Source organism: Diabrotica undecimpunctata, chromosome 10, assembly GCF_040954645.1.
Source record: "Diabrotica undecimpunctata isolate CICGRU chromosome 10, icDiaUnde3, whole genome shotgun sequence".
Taxonomy (NCBI): domain Eukaryota; kingdom Metazoa; phylum Arthropoda; class Insecta; order Coleoptera; family Chrysomelidae; genus Diabrotica; species Diabrotica undecimpunctata.
In genome coordinates, this window is record NC_092812.1 from 67,418,508 (window position 1) to 67,444,411 (window position 25,904).

General features: G+C 32.1%; 1 protein-coding gene across 1 annotated transcript in view; it reads left to right on the top strand.

Annotated features, from left to right (window-relative positions):
• Positions 1–15,963: 15,963 nt before the first annotated feature.
• Teh1 (tipE homolog 1 phospholipid transfer protein) overlaps positions 15,964–25,904 on the top strand; it is a 174,715-nt gene continuing 164,774 nt past the window's right edge. The window contains exon 1 of the mRNA XM_072546489.1: positions 15,964–16,085. Within this exon, the coding sequence (XP_072402590.1) occupies positions 16,080–16,085 (6 nt within the window). The 5' untranslated portion in view covers positions 15,964–16,079. The remainder of the gene's footprint in view (positions 16,086–25,904) is intronic.

The window sequence follows — 25,904 nt, forward strand, 5'->3', positions numbered from 1 at the left end:
TCTTCCTCTATGTGGTAGTTCTGGATTAGCCCCAATTAATTCAATAGCTACAGCAAATCTAAATTCTTTCAAATTCAAAGTTTTACCTTCATTGAACCAGTTTTTGAACAATATAAAAAAGTTAAACTGTTTGTTCGGGCTGTTAGGCCGTAGTCTTCTGAGATTAGTTCTCGACATTTTATTTATTAATATAAAAACGCAGTTTATTAATATAAAAAAGCTTTGACAACAGCTAAATCTCAGAAATGCCAAAATAATCTGTGCCACCGTTTTTTAGATTTTCTGCCCACTCTTTTAACTTTTAACTGTACATAAATCTTCAAGATTGTGAAAGTTGCAAAACGAACAAGTTTTGTATCTTTTAATTGCAAATATAACAGCACTTCTTTAATTATTCGCCAGTCGGTATCGCCTTTTATCAGGAATTTCTCGAGTTTTAAGTCCTTAGGCTCCATTTTTCGTCCTCTCTTACAGTTCCAAAAGCACATATACACTATTTAGTAAATCTTGCTGTAGTTCTACGCCATTAAAAAAATTATCAAAATATACTCTATGATGCTTCCCTACAGGAGAGCGGGTAAGATCTTTCACGACACGGGATCCAGGTTTAGTTTCAGCTTTATTGTCAACCTTTCCGGTATACATTTGAAACTGTGACACATATCATGACTGGTCTGCTCCTATCCAAATTTTGTATGCGCGTTTGATCGGCTTTTGTGGCATGTATTGACGAGCTCCTATTCGTCCTTTAAATTTTACCAGTGACTCGTCAATGGCTTGATTTTGGGACGAAAAATAACACTTTAGAAGTGTTTCAGATAAAAAAATGTCTATCAACGGTCATATTTTATACAGTTTATCATATCCTGCTTTACCTTTTTTAGGTTGAATGAAATTATCATTTATGTGCAAATTTGCCAGTACCAACCGAATCGGTCACGAGAAATGGAAGATGAGATGAACAGATCTCTCATTTTAAATTTTGCAGATCAATAGTCTTTATAACTACATTTACGTGCTAGCCTCATCATAAGATTAACCCCAAATAAACATTTCAATTCTTCATATGTTGTTGGAATATAACGATCCCCATATTGCTGTGTAGCTTAACACTGGGTTTCAAATATAATTATCTCAAACAAATTTGTCAGAAACAAGTACAATAACATTTCTAGCGGTATACCTACATCATCGGAAACATTTGGACCACTGTGTTGTGTAAAATTTTGAATTTTAGACGGATCATATAATGACGTTTTCATCCAAGTTACTTGACGTGCAGTTGGCAGCGCCTAGTCTTCCAGATCTGAGTCATCTCTCTTCAACTGAACATCACCTACAACGTGATCACTTTTTTCGTATTATAAAAACTTTAATTCTATGTCGTCGTCAAGTTTTCTTAAGATATTGCATCTGAAGTATATGGCCCACTGTCAGATGGCAGATCAGCTACTAAAATATATCCGTCGTCAGAAGACAGCTTCGTACCGTCAAAATGCAGTCTTTCTAAAACCAAAGAAAATATAAAAAATGATAATAACCTAGTGGTCCCGTAAGAAACCAAAAGAAAAATATTTAATTTTTCGAAATGTATAAAATATTTTTAAATTTTTTATCAATGTGTCTAATTTATAATCATTAGTACAAAAGAAAATTTACAAAACTTGCCATTTAAAAAGTTTGACTAAAGCAGCTAATTATACATCAAATAAACAAATAGTAACAAAATTGTCACCTAAAACTAAACAGTTATGAACAGTCTGCTAAACACGTTTTACAAGATTATGCTAGATTCTAACCTCGAACGGAGACGGGATAGGTTGCAACACCGAACATAGCCATATACTTATGGTACATAAAAAGAACTGTGACCGAACGATGATATTGAGGTTCCGGCTGGCGCTTATACAGATTGAACGAATTTAAAACGGAACATACAATTTAATATATGTCTGTTTGAACTGCATTTGAAATAGTGGACGAATATAAAACTTGGACAAAAATTAATCCATACCCGGTGATAGACATTGTATAAAATATCGTTCAACTATATGTCTCCTTTAAAGGAAAGAGAAGCTTGCTTAATAGTCGGAGAGATAGAGCCAAAATTTTGAACTGATCAGTAATATGATATTTCTCTATTGGAATATATTCATTGTAACTGGGTTAAGACTTTGCCTTACAGGCGGACGCCCCTCGTGGTACAGGGGTTGGCTATACAGGGATGAAGTTGTAATTTTTTTCGGAAAAATGAACGATCGATAATATGGCTGAAAATTTGCCCAGAGTAAGATCTTGGTATAACTAGACGAAATTCCAAAGGGCGGACGCGAGAGTGGATACATAAGGGGTGGCGGACAGGGATGAAATTGCAATTTTTTGGGGAAAAATTAACGATAAGTAATATGTCCGCCATTTTCATGGCTCATTATTTAGCCCCTAAAAACTCTAAATCCAAAAGAGCGGACAGCTGGGTTAGTACAGAGAGCCATAAAACGGGGTCAAATGTACCACTTGCCTGCGCATTTTAGGTCTCGGTAACAATTTTCAAACTGATTTTATTATGATATTTTCATACCGATTGATTTGAAAATTTGTATGCTCACTTCTGTTACTATTCTGAAAAGAGTCAAGTAGAGTTTTCCTCAAAATTTTCAAAAAAAATTTCCGTAAATGAAAATTTTCGTAATTTTTTGAGGTAAAATCTAATTTGTAGAATCCTTTCGATTTTCTGTCAGTTATACCATGAATTTTTCCAAAAATTTTCAAACGATTTTTCCGATAAGAAAAAAAAATTTTGAAAAACTTTAAAAATTTCGTCATTTTTCTCACTCTCACTGATGTCATCACATTCATCATCTTCGTCACTTTCACGTTCAATAATATCACATTCATTATCTGCTTCATTTTCAATCACTACTTCTCGAATTGATTCTGGCATCTGAGGTCCACTAAACCATTTGAATTTATATGATTCATCTTCAAACTCCCAACCATGTTCTTCAACAATCAATTCTGTTGGTACTTTTTTATGAGCATTTGTCCAAATATTTGAAATATAATGGGCTCGCAGTAGATGTTGGTGTAATTCATCTTGACATGGTGGTAAGCTTGAAGCATCGAAATTTTTTAGTTTTTTTTTTAAAGGCTCGTTCATATCATGCAACTTATACTGCCGGTTAAATAGTGAAAATCTGACATCGTTTACTTTTCTTTTTGGAATTGTTCTCGTTAGTCCTGTTCCATATAAGTGACATATGAAAGTTTCTAAGGTTTCAAAAACTTCATTACAATCGAAGTCAGTTTCACCAAGTTGGATAAAAGCATCTTGATATTTATTACATTTAGCGCATGCGTCTAGAATTACTGATCTAAATGGAACGCGCATCATTATTATTTTAATATTTTAAAATAATAATGATGCAAAATTAATGTCCAAACAGAATTTGTAAAATTATAATTAACTAATGAAAAAAAAATTCAATCAATTTGAAAGTTAAAAAAAATATTGAAAATATATAAGTACAAAGTAAATTTCAAAACTTAAAAAATTGATAATTCCACTATTAAATTGATTTTTATTAAAAATTATTTGTAAAATGTTAAAGGAATTCTACAAATTGAATTTTACCTATTGATAAATAGAAATAATAAAAAAATAGAAAATATTTAATAGTTAACATTATAAAATTACTTTAATTTAATAAAATATCAAATATCAAATATTTATTCAATTAAAAATTAATTCGTAAAATATTTATATTTAAGAAAAAAATGTGATTTGTAAAGTAAATATGACTTTAGTTTGAAAAAAAAACATTATCATAATATCATTTTAAAACTACAAAATATTCTATAAAAGATTCAGACGATGACGTAGAGTTTTATCAAATGTTTTAGAAAAGTTTTTCTAATTTTTTTTTCTTATCGGAAAAATCGTTTGAAAATTTTTGGAAAAAAATCATGGTATAACTTACAGAAAATCGAAAGGATTTTATAAATTAGATTGTACATCAAAAAATTACGAAAATTTTCATTTACGGAAATTTTTTTGGAAAATTTTGAGGAAAACTCTACTTGACGCTTCTCAGAATAGTAACAGAAGTGAGCATACAAATTTTCAAATCAATCGGTATAAAAATATTATTATAAAATCAGTTTGAAAATTGTTACTGAGACCTAAAATGCGCAGGCAAGTGGTACATTTGACCCCGTTTTATGGCTCTCTGTACCAACCCAGCTGTCCGCCCTTTTGGATTTAGAGTTTTTAGGGGCTAAATAATGAGCCATGAAAATGGCGGACATATTACTTATCGTTAATTTTTCCTCAAAAAATTTCAATTTCACCCCTGTCCGCCACCCCTTATGTATCCACTCTCGCGTCCGCCCTTTGGGATTTCGTCTGGTTATACCAAGATCTTACTCTGGGCAAATTTTCAGCCATATTATCGATCGTTAATTTTTCTGAAAAAAATTACTTCTTCCCTGTATAGCCACCCCCTGTACCACGAGGGGCGTCCGCCTGTAAGGCAAAGTGTTAACCCAGTTACAATGAATATATTCCAATAGAGAAATGTCATATTACTGATCAGTTCAAAATTTCGGCTCTATCTCTTGGACTATAAGGAAGCGATAAGTGGTTTGACAGCATAATAACTGCTTGTGTAGTCTAGTTTTCACAGTGATTCTAGGCAACCTATTTGGGTGGAGTTTTGACTTGTTCTTGAATGAATTCAGAATCCAGCAGCCCTCTGAAGTATTGGATTTTTATAATATAATTATTTAACAACCTTTTGTTGGCCAACCACCTAGAGCGGAGTTGAGCCGAAATACATTGATTTCGTATGTTCCGTTTTAAATTCGTTCAATCTGTACATAGAGTGAAGACCACGATAAAAAACTAACATAATTGTGGTACTTTATTGGAACAACTTGGACGCAAAGGGTTAATTAAACTTATCAGAACTGTCGCTTTGTTCCATTTGTACATTCCAAATATTGCATTATTTATATTAAATGAACTCAAAAATTTGAAAGAAAATCTTCTTCGAACTTATTCAAGAAACGCCTTTCTAATCAATGACAATCATCCTTATGAACTTATAGAAGCATCTAAAGCCCTTGTTTGTATCACTTACCTATATAATTTATCCTATCCCTAATACCTACAGATCACATTATGATGTTAATACCCACACATTTTTATGCCAACAATAAATGGACATGCTGAATATGTAATTTGTACAAAATTAATGAAATCCAGATGCTCGATACCAAATGTCCAAAATTGTACTAAAGTTTTAGTCACAGAAAACTTTTTCAAGAAACCAATAAAGTAATACTATTAGGAATAGTACATGCAATAAAGATTCAAGAAAAAGAAATTGTCCCGATAAAATTGTTACCAGAACATAAGACTCAAATTGAAAAATTTTAAATTCCAGACGCCCAAGGCCACTTTCAGCCAACAGAAATACTGGATCTTCTTCCACACATTCCAACAGGACTCAGGACCACCAGTTTAGCTTTAATAATGTTTCTTGTGATATTTATTTTTGCTTTTCTGGTAAAAAAGAGAAAAAGGATTTCTAAATTGCTTTTTGGATCCAAATTACCTACAGCCAGCCCAAATCGAAATGATTGATCAGTTAATCGCAGAAGTTTCCCAGAAAAGAGAAATGTAATGATAAACGACCAACGCCGCCAATGACCTGGAAAGTAATTGGCATTGTTATTCTGTAATTGTAATTCATATACAATTTTTTATAATATTTTAAATTAAAAATAAAACTGTTAACCAGATAGTCAGTCCTAACTTTACTTGATCAGAAGTTAGGTAACAAATTATCTGAGGTAAATATACTATTAGGAACTTTTTCTGTCATTTCTTATTTAATGTTTTGAATGATTAAAATGTCAAATTAAATACATTTATTCTTTATTATTGTGACAATAATATTATTTTAAACGTGTAAAATAAAAATAAAAATAAACAAACTCTATGTACTTAATCTAATTAACTGGTAATAAAATAACTGGTTTAACTACTGTTGGGCTCCTGGACGTCTGTTTCAGTAGTACACCAGTCTATCTGGGAAAACATTATTGATTTCACGTAAAAACCTTATGCTGAAGGTTCTAAAAGGTATAAGAAGGGTAACTGATCAAAAATCCGTGAAGACGTACAGCTGATTTTGTTTTTGTTTTAAACAATCAAGAAGTAAAAGTCATTTTTGAATATAAAACGTTTGTTATGAAGTTAGAGAAAAATGGTTTAAATAATAATTGTAGACCTTACAATTTTCTTTAATTTATGAGTTTCTAAATTAAAAAACATAAGGAATTCACTTATACGAATTACATAAGATAGTTGCAAAAGACCCTTAATTTTGCAGTAATTTATAAATGTATATAAATTTGTTTTTGAAGACTGAAGAGTTTATAAGTTATTCAATTTGTTTATCCCAAAGAGCGATAATTTAAACAACAGTTCTTACCCAGACACTCACCCTAGAGGTATTCTGTAAATCGAAATCAATTCTATAAGGTGACATTATTAAGGCATATTAAAAAAAAACTTCAATATTTTAATAAATTTGTCATTAAAAAACAGTTTGAAAAAAGACTGACTTTTTAGCTTACAAACAATTTTATAATAACTTTGACATTTTTTCCGTTCCAAAACAAAATAAAACCTATGACCAATAGGAAACAAGACAGCATTTTTTTTTTCTAAAAATCATATTTCCAGTATTTATTACGGGTAGCGGGTAGTAACTTTTCTACGATCCTAGTGGAAAATAGGTCTACTTCAGGGAAGCGTCCCTGCCCACGCGAGCTATGCTTTGCTCTCAATTCCTTACTGAGAGAAATCATGTCCCATTCCTGTATCCTTCCAAAATCTAGTTTCCTTCTTCCTATCCCTCCCTGGTGAAGAGCAGCAGCGATCATCAGTACCAGTTCAAGGCGTAGAGGAAATGATCCTGGACCGTCTTCAAACTGGATTACCACAAGCATGACTGGATCAGTTTAAATTGTGGTACTGCGATGGGGAAGGCAACGAGAAAACCACCCCATTAAATTTTCCACAAATCTAAATGGCAGACGAGAAAAAGAAAATGTATCTCAGTCCGGGGCACCCCTTAAATGGGGAGAGGGTGCGAAGAATCCCCCCGTCAACTACCCAAGAAAGTGGACAGAGAATACAAATATACGACCCAATAATACGCATCGCCACCTGGAACGTACGCAGCTTATTTATGTCCGGGAAACTGGTAAACACTGAAGCCGAGATGGTAAGACTGAAAATAGACATCTTGGGGATGAGTGAAGTAAGATGGCCTGGATCAGGAGTACAAAAAACAAAACATGGATACATTTACTATTCAGGTGGAACCGACCCAGAACATCAATATGGAACTGCTATATTAGTGTCGAACAAAATTGGTCAATCAGTCACAGACTTCATCTCTCTAAATGATAGAGTAGCAATGTTGAAATTACAAACAACTCACACAAAACTTAATATTATTTAGGTCTATGCTCCAACAAGTGACAAGTCAGACGAAGAAATCGAAAAATTTTATAACAACATAGATGAAATAATGAGACTGACAAAAAGAGGTGAGATAACGATGATCATGGGTGACTTTAACGCTAAAATTGGTCGTAGTGCGGAAGGAGACCACATAGGAGCATACGGTCTAGGTACCAGAAATAATAGAGGAGATAGACTTGTACAATTCTGCGTAGAAAACAATCTGTTAATTGCCAATACCTTCTTCAAACAACATCCTAGAAGGCTATACACATGGAAATCACCTGCAGACAGAAAAGACAGAATTGTTAGAAATCAAATTGACTTCATTTTGCTCAATAACACCTTTAAGAAGTACATACAATCTACGAAAACATACCCTGGAGCTGATATACATAGCGATCACAATCCAGTTATAATGGATTTTAGATTAAAAAGATTTCTCAAAGTCAAAAAGAAAACAGTGACAAAAAAAATAGACATCTCACAACTGAAGAACCCTGAACAGAAAAAAGAAATAAGTATCAAGCTTGAGGAAGAAATAAAAACGATCGAAAACTTGGTACAGACAGACATTGAAGTAACATGGACTGCTCTAAAAACAAAAATAACAAAGATACAAGAAGAAGACATCGGGTTCATAAAACACAACAAAAAACAAGAATGGATAACGCAAGAGATCATGGACCTCATGGACCTAAGACGAAAACATAAAACAAGCCCAATAGAATACAAGCGAATCAACAAAATCATTAGAAAAAAGTGCAGGGAGGAGAAAGAAAACTGGATGTCAACAAAATGCCTAGAAATCGAACAACTTCAGGAAAAATACGACATCTTTAATATTCATAAAAAAGTAAAAGAAATGACAGATAGACACAAAAAGAGACAAGCAACAATATTAAAAAATAATAATAACGAAATAATTATGGGTATAAAAGACAAACTAGAGAGATGGAAAGAATACATACAAACTCTTTTTGACGACGATATACCTTGTTCTCCACTATCCACAGATAATCGAATAAATGAAAAAGGCCCAGAAATAACCAAAGAAGAAGTGATCCACGTAGTAAAATCTCAGAAAGATGGAAAAGCCACCGGTCCAGACAATATCAATGTCGAAATACTAAAACTAATTGCAGATAACGAAAGTAAAAGCCTAGACTTAATAACAGCACTATTCAATAAGATATAAATATGACACAGGTAAAATACCATTAGACTGGCTAAAATCAACATTCGTAGCATTACCAAAAAAATCGAATTCCTCACAATGCGATGATTATCGAATATTAAGCTTGATGTCTCATGTCCTTAAAACTTTTTTCAGAATTATCCATACACGAATTTACATGAAGTGCGAGTTCCAGATGAGTGACACTCAATTCGGATTTCGAAACGGATTGGGAACACGAGAGGCTCTTTTTGCTTTAAATATGTTAACGCGACGATGCAGAGACATGAATGTAGATGTGCATGCATGTTTTATTGACTATCGAAAAGCATTTGACTACGTCAACCATCAAAAGATGATCGAAATTCTGAGAACAACTGGAGTTGACGAACAAGACTTGCGAATTATCTCAGAACTATACTGACTCCAAACGGCAACAATTGAAATAGAGCACACAACATCCGAAGATATACAAATCCGAAGAGGAGTGAGACAGGGTTGCGTCTTATCACCGCTACGGTTTAATTAACGGAATCAGCATAGACAACATCAGATATGCTGATGATACCGTCTTAATAGCAAGCAACGCACAAGAACTATAAAATATAATAAATGCGGTAGTTCACCACAGCGAAATGTTCGGTTTACATCTAAACGTTTCCAAAACTAAAACTTTAGTACTTTCAAAGACACCAATAAACGTATATGTATATGCCAAGGGTCAAATAATAGAACAGATAAATTCCATAAAATATTTGGGAGCAAATATCAATAGTCAGTGTAATAAAAAAAAAAAGAAATCCTATCAAGAATCGAACAAGCAAGGAAAACATTTATGAGCATGAATGGTCAGATGTTACGTTTTTTCTGTCTTACTGTATGGCTGTGAAAGTTGGACAATGGACTCTGAAATAGAAAAAAGAATAGATGCCTTTGAGATGTATGTATACAGACGAATGTTGAGAATTCCATGGGTACAAAGAGTTACTAATGTTGAGGTACTTCGTCGCATGTGTAAACAAAAAGAATTACTAAGAATAATTAAAGAGAGGAAAATGCAATACTTGGGTCATGTGTTGAGAGGCGAAAGATACCAATTACTTCAAGTCATACTGGAAGGAAAAGTACAGGGCAAAAGATTAGTAGGAAGACGCCAGAACTCGTGGCTGAAAGACCTGAGGAGATGGTTCGACCGCTCATCCGCAGAAATCTTTCGCGCAGCAGTTTCCAAAACTACAATTGCCATTTGGATCGCCAACCTTCGAAAGGAAACGGCGCCATGAGAAGAAGAGTATTTATTAACATTAAGAGCTAAGTATTGGCCAAATCATAAATGAAGATCCATTTTATAGAAGGTTATGCCGAGAAACAAAAATTATCTCGGTCAATTGTTTATGTATTTTATTTTGGAAACTCTCAAAATAAAGAACTTATTATGATCTACAACTTTTGTTTTAAACATTTTTCTTTATAATGTATAATAAACTTTTTATTGGCAAAAAACCATGTCACTTTTTAAGATTGTTAAAAAAAACACAAAGCAAAATCAGCTGTACGTCTTCACCGATTTTTCATCAGCTACCCCTCATACAATACCTTTTGGAACCTTAAAATATCTGTATAAGATTTTTTCAGCTTTTTTTATTTATCGACTGGGGTATAGGTACTATTTTCGGCCCAATACTTATTGTCAATAGAGTTTAAAGGTTCCTTAGGTACCTTTAAAATTTCAATATGTTTACCGAATAGGAAATAATAAAGATTCTTATGATAAGAGGTTACGGCGATCGTCTGAGAAGTTAGGATCAACAGCTCAGTTATTTAATAATAAGTATCCAAATTGTAATCTAGTTACTAAAACTGCAGTTAGGAGAATTGTGAAACTTCTTGAAGAAAGGAGTTCAACTAAAAATCGCCCAAAACTATCCTACCAGTGCAAGACAGTAACTCATAAAGAAATGGACGTTAGCAAACTTTTGTAGAAAAACCTTACGCATCCATTCGAAAAACTGCATTAGAAGAATTCTGGTTCAAGAATTATCTGATGAAGATTTTGATCGAATAATGAAAATTTGTGAAACCATTATCCAAAAGGTAGATATCGACCCTCGTTTTACAGATAAGACAGTTTTTTCCGATGAAACTACGTTCATGTTAAATAGTAATGTCAATCGCCATACCTGCAGATATTGTAATGATACCAATCCCAGATGAATACGGAAAAACAACACGCAAAGACCTTTAAAAGTTAATATTTGGGCAGGTATTATCAATGATACTATAATTGGTCCATTTTTTAAAGAGGGCAATTTAGATATCCAAAAATATTTATATTTGTTGAGAAATTAAGTAATTCCAGTAATATGGAATGTTGTTGGTAACAATTTTCATGATATTTGGTTTCAGCAGGATGGTTTAATCACCATACTTGACCGTGGATATTTCTAAATTATTAAATGAAGTCTTGTGGTGATATTGACACAATTTACAAAACATACAAGGTGTATATATACATATATATACACAGAACAGTGTATATATATATATATATATATATATATATATATATATATATATATATATAGGGTGTTTATTTGGGTAAACATACATTAACTGAAAAAGGGGACACTTTGGCGATCTCAAAAGCCCATATTGAATGGGTCTTATTTCATCAGTAACAAATATACTTGGTGTTTTATCTATTTTGCCAACTCAGTACTTAGTTCATAACTTTTTAAACACACTGTATATTTTCTTTATATTTGGCCCGCGAATATTCTTTAAGGTATCCAATCGATTAATTTATTTATAATTATAAGAATCCAGGTCAGATTAAAACATATTCCGACACAAAAACAACACCCTGCACATTAGATTTTAAAAAATGAGTTCTGTATTTGAAAAGAGGATGAAAAACTAAATTTAGTGGTATACTTTGAATTCAAGTTTCGGCAAAACGTTTTTTCGGTAAAATTTTTATTTTAAATTCTGAAATTGTATGAATTGTGAGAGCTCCAAGTAGAAAAAAAAATATAAATGTAACTTAATTTTATTTAATACCATTATTTAATATAAATTGGTAAAATGTTAACATTTTAGTTTTTTTATTAAGTGCAGCAAATAATTCATAACAAATATTCATCTTTAATTAATGAATAATAAATCTTTAGGGTAGACCGGGGAAATCCCGACATACGGGGCAATACCGACACAGTGGGTTTTGGTTTTATTTTTAGTTAAACCACAAACACGTCACTGTATAGTGTATAGTGCTCATGATACAATGAAAGAAACATATGATACGTAGCGTTCTAAACATCGAGTTAGAATCTATATAGAAGCTATGAGCATATTAACGTGTGTATTAAAAACGGCGTAGGTAGGCGTGGCTAACGATGATACCAATATGGCGGTGGGATCATGGCCGGACTCAATAATATTAAAACTACTATAAAAATATGACTAGTTATTCAGAAGATTTAATCATAATCTAAAAAAGTGCAATACATTTTTAATAAACTATGATTTATTTATCCCGCGGTAAACACTAAAAACACGATATATTATACATAAAGATAAATTAATACAGTCAAATACTATTAATTTATTCTCTGAAGTACGGGCCATTACTTTATTTACATATTTGTATACTAACCTGTAGAACGTTATTCCTGAAGATTTTTTATTAACGTTGCTTCTGCTACTGCAACTACGTTGAGAACAAGAAACCATTATTATGCACTATCTCAATATATTATTACAGTTTCTATAAAAGTATTATAAAACTAAAAATATTCGAAAAACAACAAACGTAAACAAACATATACGATCTGTCAAAAGTGTCAAAACAATCTTAACAATATGGCCGAAGTGAGGTCGTTTTTAATCACGTGATGCCCTCTCCATAGATTCTAACTCGATGGTTCCAAATTTAGTTCAGGTTTGCGCATGACGTCAGGTGGTGAGATCTTTTAAATTTCTAATGCATTGCTATGCTATGTGGTTTGAGGATTTAAGCTTTTAATATCAAATGTGAAACTTTCTAGAGATGCTGTTTTGTTTAGTATGATTAAATATAATTATTGAGAACATGTCTAATATCAGAAATCAATTAAAAACATCATTTTTCATTACTAGGCAAGATACATCTAATTATTCTATATAATACTCGTCCTTAGCTACATTGAAATAAAGTTAATAATTAAATTGTAATGTGTTACATGATAAAACAGCTGTGTTAAAGCTGCTGTAGTAATAAAGCCTATCAGTTATTTTTTATTAGATCAAGATCTCTTATATGTTAATTTTATATTTAATGGTAACACAGCCTAAGGACTATTCAAATCTAAAGATGAATATAATATCTATGTATCTATACATTTTACTGAATAATAAGAAAACACTAAAACATATAAATTATTCATTAAACATTTGTGGGTAAAGGTATTTTAATAATAATAATAATAACGATTATCTAGAAGTTTACATAGATTACAAGAAACAAAAAGCATATTAAATACTAGTTAAACATAAAAACTCACTGAAGTAGAGCTAATATAAAAGTAGCACCCCTTGTGCGTGAGGGGTGCTACTTTTATAGTAGGAAATATATAGTCAAAAATATATAGTCAAACAAAGAAATATTTAACAATTGTATACATTTAAATAGTAGGTTACATATGTGTACTTTCAATAAATACATTATTTTAATTTTAATATAACATGTGACACAACTGTGAGTACACAAATGTAAGTACGTGATAATAATTGCAGTAAATTCAAGAAACGTATTTTTTAATCAGTCTATTTAGATATTTATTATTTATTACTATTGTCCATAAATTAGTTCTTCATAGAATTGTGTTGTTTTATTTTTAATTTATTGTCTAATTTTATATTTATATCTATGTTTTTTTATAATTTTTAATTTGTTTTAAATTTTCTGGTAGACAATTGTAAAATTTGGGCCCTATCTAACCAACAGATCTCTGGAGTATGGATTTATTACGTTTAGGTAAAATTGCATTATTCCTTGAGTATCGAGTTTGTTGGGAATGATTGTAAAGTGTATTATTATCTTTTTTTCATGTATATGTATAAGGGCTTTGTTACAAAATAATTTACGTACAGTTAAAAATTGACTTTCATTATGTAACAGCTCGCTAGAATATTTTAAAATTTTCCCATAAATAATTCTAATTAGCCATTTCTAAATAATGTTTAGAGAATGCAAGTAATTATTCCGTATTCCACCCATCCTAAAACGGCATAGGTAAGTTGAGATTGTATAAGTGCATAATAAAGAATTCTTAAATGAGTTATTCCTAAAAATTGTTTTAAAAATTTAAATCTTGATAGTAGCCCTCTTAATTTACATACTATATTATTTGCTTGAGAATTCTAACGTAAATGTTTATCAATTATTATACCTAGATATTTAATTTCGTATTTATATGGAATTTCATTTTTGCAATGACTTTTAATGCGCCAAGATTTGGGAGGTTACTTACATATCTACATTTTATCTACATTTACGGTGAGCTTATGAAACTAAAACCATTTCTGAATTGTAGCAAAGTCTTTTTGTTTTAAATTACCCCTCGTATTTGTATCATAGAAAATAGCTGTGTCATCTGCAAAGCTCATTATCTTACCTGTAATATTCAGTCTGAATATAACATTGCTGTAGACATTGAAGAGGATTGGTCCTAAGTTTGTTCCCTGCGGGACTCCATAAGATATAATTCTTCCCTTATTAATTTCTCCATCTATATAAACATGTTGTTGCCTGTTTAGAAGATAAATTTCTAGGATATTATATGCAAGCCCTCTAATACCATATTTTTTAAGTTAAGTTAGCAATATTTTATGTGAAACAATGTCAAATGCCTTTGATAAATCTACAAATCTACAAAAAACTGGTCTTGAATTACCAAGAGCTTTGTAGATGTTAGTTGTTAGAGCACAGATTGCATCTTCAGTGAATTTTTCTTCTTGAAATCCATACTGACATTATCACACACCATCGTTTTTGATAAATGTTCCTGAATTGTATATTAATCTATAACCCTCAATTTGAAACAAATTCAAATTATTTTGTTTAAAAGTTTCCGTTAAAATTACAAAATCGAAATCTCTCTCAAGTTCAGATAAAAAAATTACAAAGACATCAAAATTTTGTTATCAGCTTCTTATATTCATATGCATAATATTAAGATGTAGTTAACGAATTTGTATACCTGGGAACGCTCGTCAATACTGAAAATGACACTACCGCAGAGATAAACCGCAGAATTTGCACGGCTAATAGATGCTATTTTGGGCTTAATCTCCTTTTTAAATCTACAGTTATATCAAGAAATACAAAAGTAAAACTCTACAAAACAATAATACGCCCAGTCCTAACATATGGTTCAGAAACCTGGACTTTAACAAAAAGCAATGAAAACATGTTAGGATGTTTCGAAAGAAAAATACTAAGGCGCATCTATGGAGCGGTAAATGAAAATGGTGTCTGGAGAAGACGATACAACTTCGAACTCTATAGGATATACCAGGAACCAGATATCGTAAAACACATAAAGATAGGACGTCTGAGGTGGGTAGGCCATGTAATGCGGATGGAGCAAACCGACCCAGCTAGAAAAACGCTCCTTGATAGACCTATTGGTCAAAGAAGAAGAGGAAGACCCAGAACAAGATTCCTAGATAACATAGACCAAGATATGAGAAATATGGAAATACGTGCTTGGCGGAGGAAGGCGATGGATAGGGACGACTGGAGAAAAATTCTTGGGGATTCTAGGACTCACACAGGGTTGTAAAGCCAAAATGATGATGAATATTAAGATGTTGTATTAAATTATTAATTAAGGCATTAAAGTTTGTGATTGATTCTATTATGCATGATTTTTTATCAACTTCTTCATATTCTTGAATAAATGCATCCATATTTGGTGAATTGCTTTTAATAGTTAAATAAAAATATTAAAATATGTTAATATAAAGAACAGAAATATTTTTGAAACAAATATTAAAACATAGTTTTTTTTGTGAAAAAAAAATCCAAGCCAAATAATAAAGGTCCATACGTTAATAACAATAATTTAATTCACTATTCTTTTTACTCTACTCTACTCACAGCCTGACGTCACATAACCCGACCCACCTGCGCAATGTCATATCTTCTTTTCATTGTATCATGTATAGCGCTGCTGCTTAGCGAGTGACACCACAACCACAGTTAGCGCTCAGCCTCAGCCGCTCAGTTAGTTTCTGTCATCCAAGCAAGCTAGTTACCTATTTTATTCTGAATTGATATTTGTGTTTTATTAGTTTTTGATCTAATTATTGACTTCTCTACAAATGAAGGTAACTCTATAACAAATTAGATTATTATAAAAACACTTAGATAAATAGAAAATGCAAATTATAAAGATAATTTTAGTATAGTTCATATTACCTGATAAATGAAAATGGTCCACAAAAAATACATAACTGTGATTCTTCTTCGTCTAGCCATTCACGTCCACATCTGAACATTTCAAGTCTTCCTTTCCATTGTTTTTTATTGTACGCTACTTGTAGCCAATTTTTCCCGGCCGCCCTTTTCAGATCATCTGTCCATCTCATAGGAGGTCTGCCTCTGGGTCTTTTGTGTTGGTATGGTCTCCAGGTTAAAATCGATCTGTGCCATTTGTTTAGATCGCTCCTAGCTACATGTCCAGCGTATTCCCATTTCAACTTTAATGATTTTTGCACCACATCGGTGACTTTGGTTTTCTGTCTTATCCATGTGTTTGTTTTCTTCTCCTTAAGTGATATACCTAGCATTGCTCTTTCCATCGCGTGTTGAGTGACTCTAAGTATATTCATATTCTTTTTTGTGATTGTCCATGTTTGTGCCACATAAGTTAATATCGGAATAATGCATGCATCAAAAACTTTAGAACTAAGATGTAATTGAATTTGTTGATTTCTGAGTATATAGTTCAGTTTACCGAATGCTGCCCAAGCTAACTTTCTTCTTCTTTTTATTTCTTCAGTTTGAATTTCCCTATTTAGTATTATTTTTTGTCCTAAGTATATATATTCTTCAACTTTTTCTATAACTTTATCGTTTATTATTGTCACGGTGTCTTCGGAGTGCATGACTTTTGTTTTGTTTAAATTCATTTTCAGTCCTATTTTAGAAGATTCGGTATGTAGTTCTAAAAGCATGGTTTGCATTTCTTGTAGGTCAGTAGCTATCAGGATTATGTCATCTGCAAATCGTAGATTACTGAGGTAGCGGCCATTGATGTTTATTCCCTTATATTTCCAATTTAGGTTTTTAAAAACGTCCTCCAAAACTAAGGTGAACAGTTTGGGTGATAAAGTATCTCCCTGTTTGACTCCCCTGTTTAATGGTACAGGGTTCGTGTGTTCATTTTCATTTAGGTAGTATGTAGCTGTAGCTTGGTTCATAGTTTCTTTTATTAAGTTAATATTTCTGCTGTCTATTCTACAATTTTGCATTGCGTTTATTACGGCCGTGTGTTCTATGGTATCGAAAGCTTTTTCGTAGTCTACAAATGCTAGGAAAACTGGAAACTTGTATTCGTTACATTTTTCTATTAATATTTTTGTGGTTAACAGGTGATCGGAAGTTGAATAGCCTTTTCTAAAACCTGCCTGTTCATATGGTTGGTATTCGTCTAATTTCCTTGTTAGTCGAGTAGTTATAACTTTGGTGAGTATTTTAAACAGGTGTGACAGTAGGCTTATGGGTCTGTAGTTTTCCAATTTTCGACTATCACCTTTCTTGTGTAATAAGATTACTTTAGAGTTGTTCCAGCTCTTAGGGACTTTGCCCTGATGTAAACAACTGTCCACAAGCTTAGTTACAATTGCAATTAGTTCCTTACCTCCTTCTAATATCATATCTGTGGTAATACTATCTTCTCCTGCAGCTTTATTTTTCTTCATGTTTTCCAATGCTGTAGTTACCTCTGAAATTGTTACTTTTGGCATTATTTCTGATCCAACATTTTTTATTAATTTCCGTGCTGGTCTCATCTCATCATCTTGTTGATGTGTTCTGTAAAGTTCTGTGTAAAATTCTTCTATTCGTGTCAGTATGTTTTCTCTAGTTGTGATTTCATTTTCGTCTTTTCCCATTAATGATATCATCTGACGTCGTCCTAGTGTCGGTCTGAGGCATTTCATACTCTTATTTTTTTCAATAGTTGTTGATATTAGTTTTTCGTTTTCTTTTCTTTTTTGTTGTCTGATTCCTTTTCTAATCTGCCTATTAAGTTCTCTATATTCGTCGGTTCCCCTTTTGTTAGATTTATTTAAGATCTTCCTTCTTTTTATTTGTTGTAATATTTCTTTGTCTAATTCATTGTATGTTGTTTTTGGTTTTTTCAGTTGCAGAAGGCTTTTATTCACTGTTTCGGTAATAAGGTTATTCAAATCATCAATATCATTGGAGTTTATCTGCTGCATGCTAACTTGATTTAATGCATGCGCTATCTTTTTATTAAATTCACTATTTTTGATTTCTTCAGATGTCCATTTGTATCTTTTTTCATGTATTCTTTTTCTTTCTAGTTTTTTGTTAATTATTAGTTTGGTTCTTATTAGTCTATGATCGCTTCCTAGGTCAAACTGATTTAATACTGATACGTCTTCTACTAGGTTTCTATTCTTCGTTAAGATATAATCTATTTCATTCTTTGTCTTTTTATCGGGGCTCATCCATGTCCATTTTCTGCTTGGTTTTTTATTGAAAAAGGAGTTCATTGAGTACATGTTATGTTCATTCATGAAATTGAGAAGCATTTCTCCTCTATCGTTTCTTTTCCCGTAGCCATAGCCATAGCCAATTAAATGTTCGTAATCTTCCTCTTTTTTGCCCAATTTAGCATTAAAATCTCCTAATAGTATTTCGTAATTTGCTTTATTTGTATCTATAGCTGTTCTTATTTCATCATAAAATATTTCTATTTCTTCATCGTCGTGGCTTTTGGTCGGAGCGTATACTTGGATCACTTTTAGAGTGGTTCTTTTATTAATCCTGATGATGAGATATGCTACTCTGTCTGATATGGGTTTGAATTCTTCGGTACACTGTGTGAGGCTTTGTTTTACCAAGAATCCCACTCCCGTGTATTCGCCACCTTTATGCATAAAATGTGTGCCATTTTTTAGTATTATATACTCATCACTTTTTCTTCTGGTCTCGCATATACCAAGGATATCCCATTTTATATCCTTTAGTTCACTTTCTATTTCTGGGAATCTATTGTCGTCCGTCAGTGTTCGAATATTGTAGGAGCATAGCCAAATTGTCATCTTGTGGCAGCCGGGTCTTACCCAGGGATTCTTAGCACCCCACCTTCCGTTAGTTGTTTGATCGCTGCCGTGATCAAGTCTCTGGGAAGTGCTGGGCACTGGGGGCCTTTTCTTTTTTTCCTGTACATTAACATACATAACTCTGATTAGTTAATTAAATTAACGAAGTATCTTAAAAAATTAAAAAAAAAGCGAAAATTTGCAGAAAGATAACTATTCAAACCTAAAGTAATTATTCACAATGACCACCATCAAAAATATGGTATTTTTGAAAGATACTGTCTGAATAAGCTACCATACGAAAAGCAAAATGAATATCTCTTAATTTTTCAAATTTTATTAACTTAGTGTGGGATGAAAATGACAGGGTCTCTTTGAGAATAAATAGGGTGATTGTCATTTGCTACTGAAATAATCTACTACTGTCAAAAATACTAATGTTCTTTTCTTTCATTTTTATCACATTGAATTATCTCTATGTGTTTGCATACATTATTTCTGTATTAACAGGTTCCTTGCCGATAACGCGCTGTCGCGTCGCTAGCTAACGTTAGCTAGACGCCGACGTCGCTCTCGCTCGTTCTGACTTTTATTGATTAGGATATTGGATTATTTCACTGGCGCTACAACAGGGCCTTTTGTATTGCAAAGGCAGGTAACTAGAGGTATCAATTCTCTAATTTTGTTCTTGGTTCTTTGATTTTTTTGTCCCGATAGGGTGTCTATATCTTTAAAGCTTTTAATTTGAGCTTAGATGAGTCAATGGTTACATAGAGGACGACTTCATTTTAGACAATACTTAAAAAACAAAAAGCATAATTATGAAACCAAGTTGTATGTGTTGCGCGAAACAAATGCTCTAATTTTAAAATTTTTAATTTATTCTGGAATGTTTGACGATTCAGGTAGAAATAGACATGGTAATAAAGTGGTTTTGCATCTTTTAAAAGGGAAAATAAAAGGTAGGCCATTGCGTTTATAAGGACAATTTTTACAACAGATTTGATTTTAGCCAAAAATTTGCTTGCATTTTCAACTTACTGCACAGGAACTGTTCGAATTGACCGTAACAATAATCCTGCAGAAGTAAGTAACACATTTTAAAGTTTGTTTATATATCACAGATGAGTATTTCTTCGGTATTCTTTAATCGAGAGCCACTTTAGGATATTATACGCGTCAAATAAACAGGAATTTAACCGTATATGTTTTGTTTATACCGAGTTGGTTAAAAATTACTCACTCTCGGTATGGTCGGCCGCTGTTAAAGGCGTTTAGTTTTATTGTCCGAATTTTTCTTCAAATTCGTAAATGTCTCTTTGTTTTTCGTCCTTTATCACGGGAAAATGTGTAATATAGTAGCATTGTAAAGTTTTATGTGCAGTTAATTAGTTTTGGAAGAGATTTTGTTGAGAGCAGACGGCGGTGTGTTTAGTCCAAAAAGAAGCCGGCAAATTTGTTGAAAAAAGTGAATTATACTCAATGTAATATGCAGTGGCGGCTCGTGGCTTGAGAGACAAGGTCGGCAAGGTATTTTTTGTCTCCTCAGATAGGTGTACCGTCTAATAAAGACTTCAATCATCATAGGAGATTTTTTGTTGTCTTCTTTTTTGTTTTTTCCTATAAATTTAGAACCTAAACATGTTTATAAATTAAATCTAGTCTACGTTGTTTGGAAGTAGCAAAATGGGTTATAACGTCATCGTAAAATTTATTAGAGTTTTGGAGAGATTTTAAAAGTTTTTTTTCTATTGACATTTGAGACAAGCTTGACATTCTCTCTTTCTTGACAAGAGAAATCTCGTTCATTTGAGGCAGACGTTGGTGGTAATGAGAGAATTAATGACAATAATTTATTAATTTCGGTAACAGTTTGTTGTAATGAATTACAGTATATAAAATTATACATATCTTGTAACTTATCCCATCTTCCGAAAATATTTGGATCAGCATATAAAACTTTTAATTCATTTTCTAATTTTATTTTATTAAAGAATGATGGATAATTTTTAATTAACCTGTCTAATAAATATCTTGGAAATTCTTTGGAGCTTTTTGAGTCCAAAACGTCACTGCGTATATACTGGAAATTACTATCATTACGAAAATCTCTGAGATTTTGCACCAGTCTTGTTATTCTATTTTTGGAATGAATAATGTCAGTTAACTGATTTTGAACAACATTGAATATCAAATCAGTTTGGGTAAACACTTTCTTAAAAATATTTAAAAGTATGTTAAAAGAGTAATCATTTAATAAAGTTTTCAAACCGATTGCTTCACGGATCGAGATATCATCACTTTCAAAATCGTCGCATTCAATAATAAAATCAAAAACTTCCAAAAGCTGTTCACGAAAATCTGCTACAGTGAAAACTAACCGAGATTTAAAATTCCATCTCGTCTGACAAACTGTTGGCATTTTTTTCGAAACAAACCGTTCTAAAACATTAGTCCGTTTAGGCGAGCTTGAGAAAAATGAAGCAAATCCGCTTAAACTGGCAAAAAAAAGACGACATTCTTTAATTTTTTTACATGTATCCTGCAAAACTAAATTCATTCTATGCGCATGACAGTGAGTAAATAAAGCTTGCGGTGCAATAGTTTTAACTTTTGCCTGGAGACCATTTAATTCACCAGACATCACGGCAGCGCCCTCATAAGTTTGCCTACCAATTTATTTTTGATATCAAAAAATTTTAATCTGTCCTTTAAAACACCAAAAATATATTCTGCCTTAGGCTTTTACTCACGTCTGTAAAACCTAAAAACCTCTCATAGATATTACCACGTAACGTGTATCGAACAACAATTGATAATTGTGAATGACATGATATGTCGGTAGTTTCATCTACTCCTAGTGAAAAGCAAATGGTTTCCTGAATCTCAGATTCAATAAAGTTACTCAAAATGTAACTAATTGATTCTATTAATTCATTTTGGATTGTTTTAGATACACCGCTAAATGTCTTCGAGTCAGAAAGTAAATTAGAAAATTTAAAATCGTATTTCTTAAACATTTTTATTAGTTCTCTATAATTACCTTGATTTAACGAATGCTCCGATTCTTCGTGTCCCCTAAAAGATAATTCCTGACAACTTAAAAAAATTACAATATCAATTAAACGACGTAAAACTGCGTGGTTATTTTTTACAATTTCGTTATGTTTAATAGCATTTTCACGTTGGGCATTATCTAATGAAACATAGATATTTTGTTTTCCAAATAAATCTAATTTAATCTGGCTGTAAGTATGATCTTTCGAAATATGATGTTTATGTAAAGCCCTAAATAATTCCTTTAAATTATCGTAACCAGATTCACACCACGGATTTTGATATTTGCCCCTATTTGTCGAAAATAAAATGCAAGGCCAACAGAAAAGTTTGTTTTTTATTTCACTCCCGGTAAGCCATGAGTACTTGCTGTACCAATTATCTGAAAATGATCTATTACTTCCCTTACCCGCACTAATATTTATAAGCCGGGACATTTTAGGCAAAGGACGCCCCTTATTTTTAATAACAATTTGTTCTTCATACGGAATAGATGAAAACCCATTATGCAAAATATAATTTACAATATCAGACTTATCAATACTTACAGTTTCTCCCATGGCTTGCATTTTTTAGGTTAATTTACCTGAATTTGTTTACACTTTAATTTAAAAAAAAACTTCTAATATGTCAAAAAACCCTTTAACCTTTAACTATTTACGGCAGACGTAACGTATCACAGTATTACTTTAGAAAATAAAAATTAATCACAGCAAGAAAGGTTAGTTCGTGCACTGAATATCACTTCACTTTACTACTTACGTTCTTATATGAAATAACATTTCATCCCGCGCTGGCAATGTACAGTTTGCGACCAATCACCAATCACCAATCCCAATGAAGCATCGGCAAATTTAAATTTGCCGTACTTGGTAATTAAGTTCATATGGAAAGAAATGTATATTTGGTTGCTAATCAACTAATATTCCGTTGATTTTTACAAGTAAATCGTCAAGGTTGGGATCGGCTTGCCGAACACTCAAAACGTGCCTTTTTAAGAATTCACTGGCGGATGGATGTCTCCGATATCGGATCATCAATTTGAAAAGTGTCTACGCAGGGATCACTTAACGCTCAGATTGGACGAATTCTTTTAAAAACCATGAATAAAATTTAGTCTGGTCGAATTGGTCGAATTCTTTTAAAAATCATGAATAAACGTTAGTCTTTATTATCTCACAGATATTTTTTTATTTTTCAAAAACAAATGACATCAACTGATTACCTGCCACAATTAATTATTGAAATACTGATTAAATTAAATATTAAAAAAACTATAATATCTATAAAGGTGTGGGTCGGCACTGCCGACCCTGCCGACCCTGACCGGCCGCCACTGGTAATATGTCAGTTATGAAAGAGTAATCACTGTTTTTTATTTTTATGTCGTCTCTCATCTGAGATAATTGTAAAACGGCGTTTACAACAACTTTGAAGGATAAACACATGGTTCCATTGTGTCCAGTCGCGTTCCAGTTGTATTCCAGTTTTTAAGAAGCCAAGTTTCAAAGTTTGCGTCCAGTGCCCAACTTCCAGCCTTATTTTGTTTGTCTTAACCCATTTCAGACTATCTTTGCAGTTTGGAGATGCATTTGTTTGTATTTGCAGTGTAAGTCCAGTTCAACCCCAGAAATTTATAAAGAAAAAAAATAACATTTAGTGAAATCCAGGTAACTTTTTTTTTGTTGAACTTTTAAAGTAAAAATAGACATTTTCTATTATTATTTGCTTTAAAAACAGGTTAAGAAATTGTAATAATTAAAATTATAAATGTTAGAGTGTGCCCTAGCTGTCATATTAATTATTCCCAAAGTTAAGAATTTAGTATTAACATCTGACAGCTAGCTTTATTTTTTTTTACATTTGACACATACCTAATCATAAGTGAAATCTTGTTTTTGTTTTGTTTTTTTTTAAGTTAACCTCTGTGCATAGTTCCATTTAAAAAGCTATTTTTTATTTCTAATTTTTTTCGTTACAAATTATTGCCCATTAACAATTGTAATAGTATCTGCAACTTCAAGAGTTTGTAAACCCATAGTAAAATATTAAGTTTGTTTTTGATATTTTGTATTTTATTGTTATTATTTATGTCTGTAACTATTTGTGGTGAGATAATAATAAATATTAAATTTTTTCCCTAAACCATTTTGTTTATTTCTTTTAAAAAAAGTTTTCAACTCCGTTTTGTGTTTTTAGGAAGGAAGAGACTTTTCTTTCATCCAGCAGGAAAATTCTTCTAAGCGGCATCCTTATTTTAAATAGCTTGAGAAACTTCTTGTGTTTTGTTTGTCCAGAAGACTCATGTAAGTTCCCCCTTTGTTTCATTTTAGTAGTTACCCCATTCCAGCCTCCTTGCCATTCAAGTTATCCACGATCCGTTCGCAAACGTTTTGTTTTGCTTACCCTATTTCTAGCCCCGTAATTTCTGTCCCCAAATTTCAACCCACTATAGTAACACCCTAGGCGGTAGGTAAAATAACTGTTACAAATGAAACCAGAACCTACAAAATTACAGGTCAGCATGTAATGAATCATGAAAACAGTAAGCGGCTCTTGATGAAAACCTACCCAGAATAAATCGGCAGTTAACGTGTTAAAAACTAATAATATGCTTTATCAATTCAGTAGCTAAGAATATGCGGATATTACTCCAGTCACTGTGGAGGTAAAGAGGTCAATACCTCTAAATTTTTTATAACTGAATCGATTTTGCTAATAATTTGGAATTAGGCTTATCTTACCTTCCTCTTCAAAAGTTATATATGCGATAGGTGAGCTTTTTATTTTTAAGGGGTGAAATCACCCCTTATTGAAAATAATGAAAAACATTTATATTAAATCATTTTATGGATTTAAATCGTGTTAAATTAGGTAATTGAAATATTGTCAATTATATTAATAGATATTGTGTACATTGTCAACCCTTAAATAATCTTAAAAACCACCTCTTTAATAAAAATAATTGTAAAAAATCGTTTAACAGGTTCAAACGCTTTTGTAGTGCATTTATATCATCTACAATGTAATTCTCTGCTTATATAAAATAATTTTGGTTGATTGCAACACTTCAACCCTTAAAAACTACCCCCTATGTCAAAATATATAAAAAAATCTTTTTAAACAACTTCAAAAGTTTTTAATGTACATTTATATTCAAAAATTCCTTTCTTATCAATAAAATATTTTTTTATTGGTTGCTTATTTTCAACCCTTAAAAACCACCTCTATGCTCACGAAACAAATTCCCCTTTGGTAAATGTCTAAATAAAAAAATTAAGTATACTCATGATGTTTTTATTCATGAGTATATTCATACATTGATTCATTTACTCGTCGTGTTCTAACTCCACCTCTTCGTCTATTGCAGGACAGTTTTGACAATTGTCGCCAGAGCATGTTCCACACGTAGCATTGCAAAATAGACCTAGTCTACGACAGCCACACGCTGAGCGCAACCCTTTTTGCAATTGCAAAAAATCATTTTCAATAGTTCTTCTGGTGCAGGTGAACTTTTCATTTTTATTGGTTGTAAAATATCATCACTCTTGAACCATCCCCAATCCGTTATATCAATCTCTTTGTTTCCAAGCCATATCTGAGTTTGTAAATAAACTCTTTTGATATGCTCATCCAGGGCACTTACAGTTGGTACAAGAGATGATAATTTAACTGCACTATTTTTAGTTGTGGCTTTAATAAAGGATTCGTATCGCATTTGTTCAAGTAATGATGAATAATCTTCGACCTTATTCATTTTGTTCATGTGGGTGTCTTTGGCAAGGCCATTCAGCA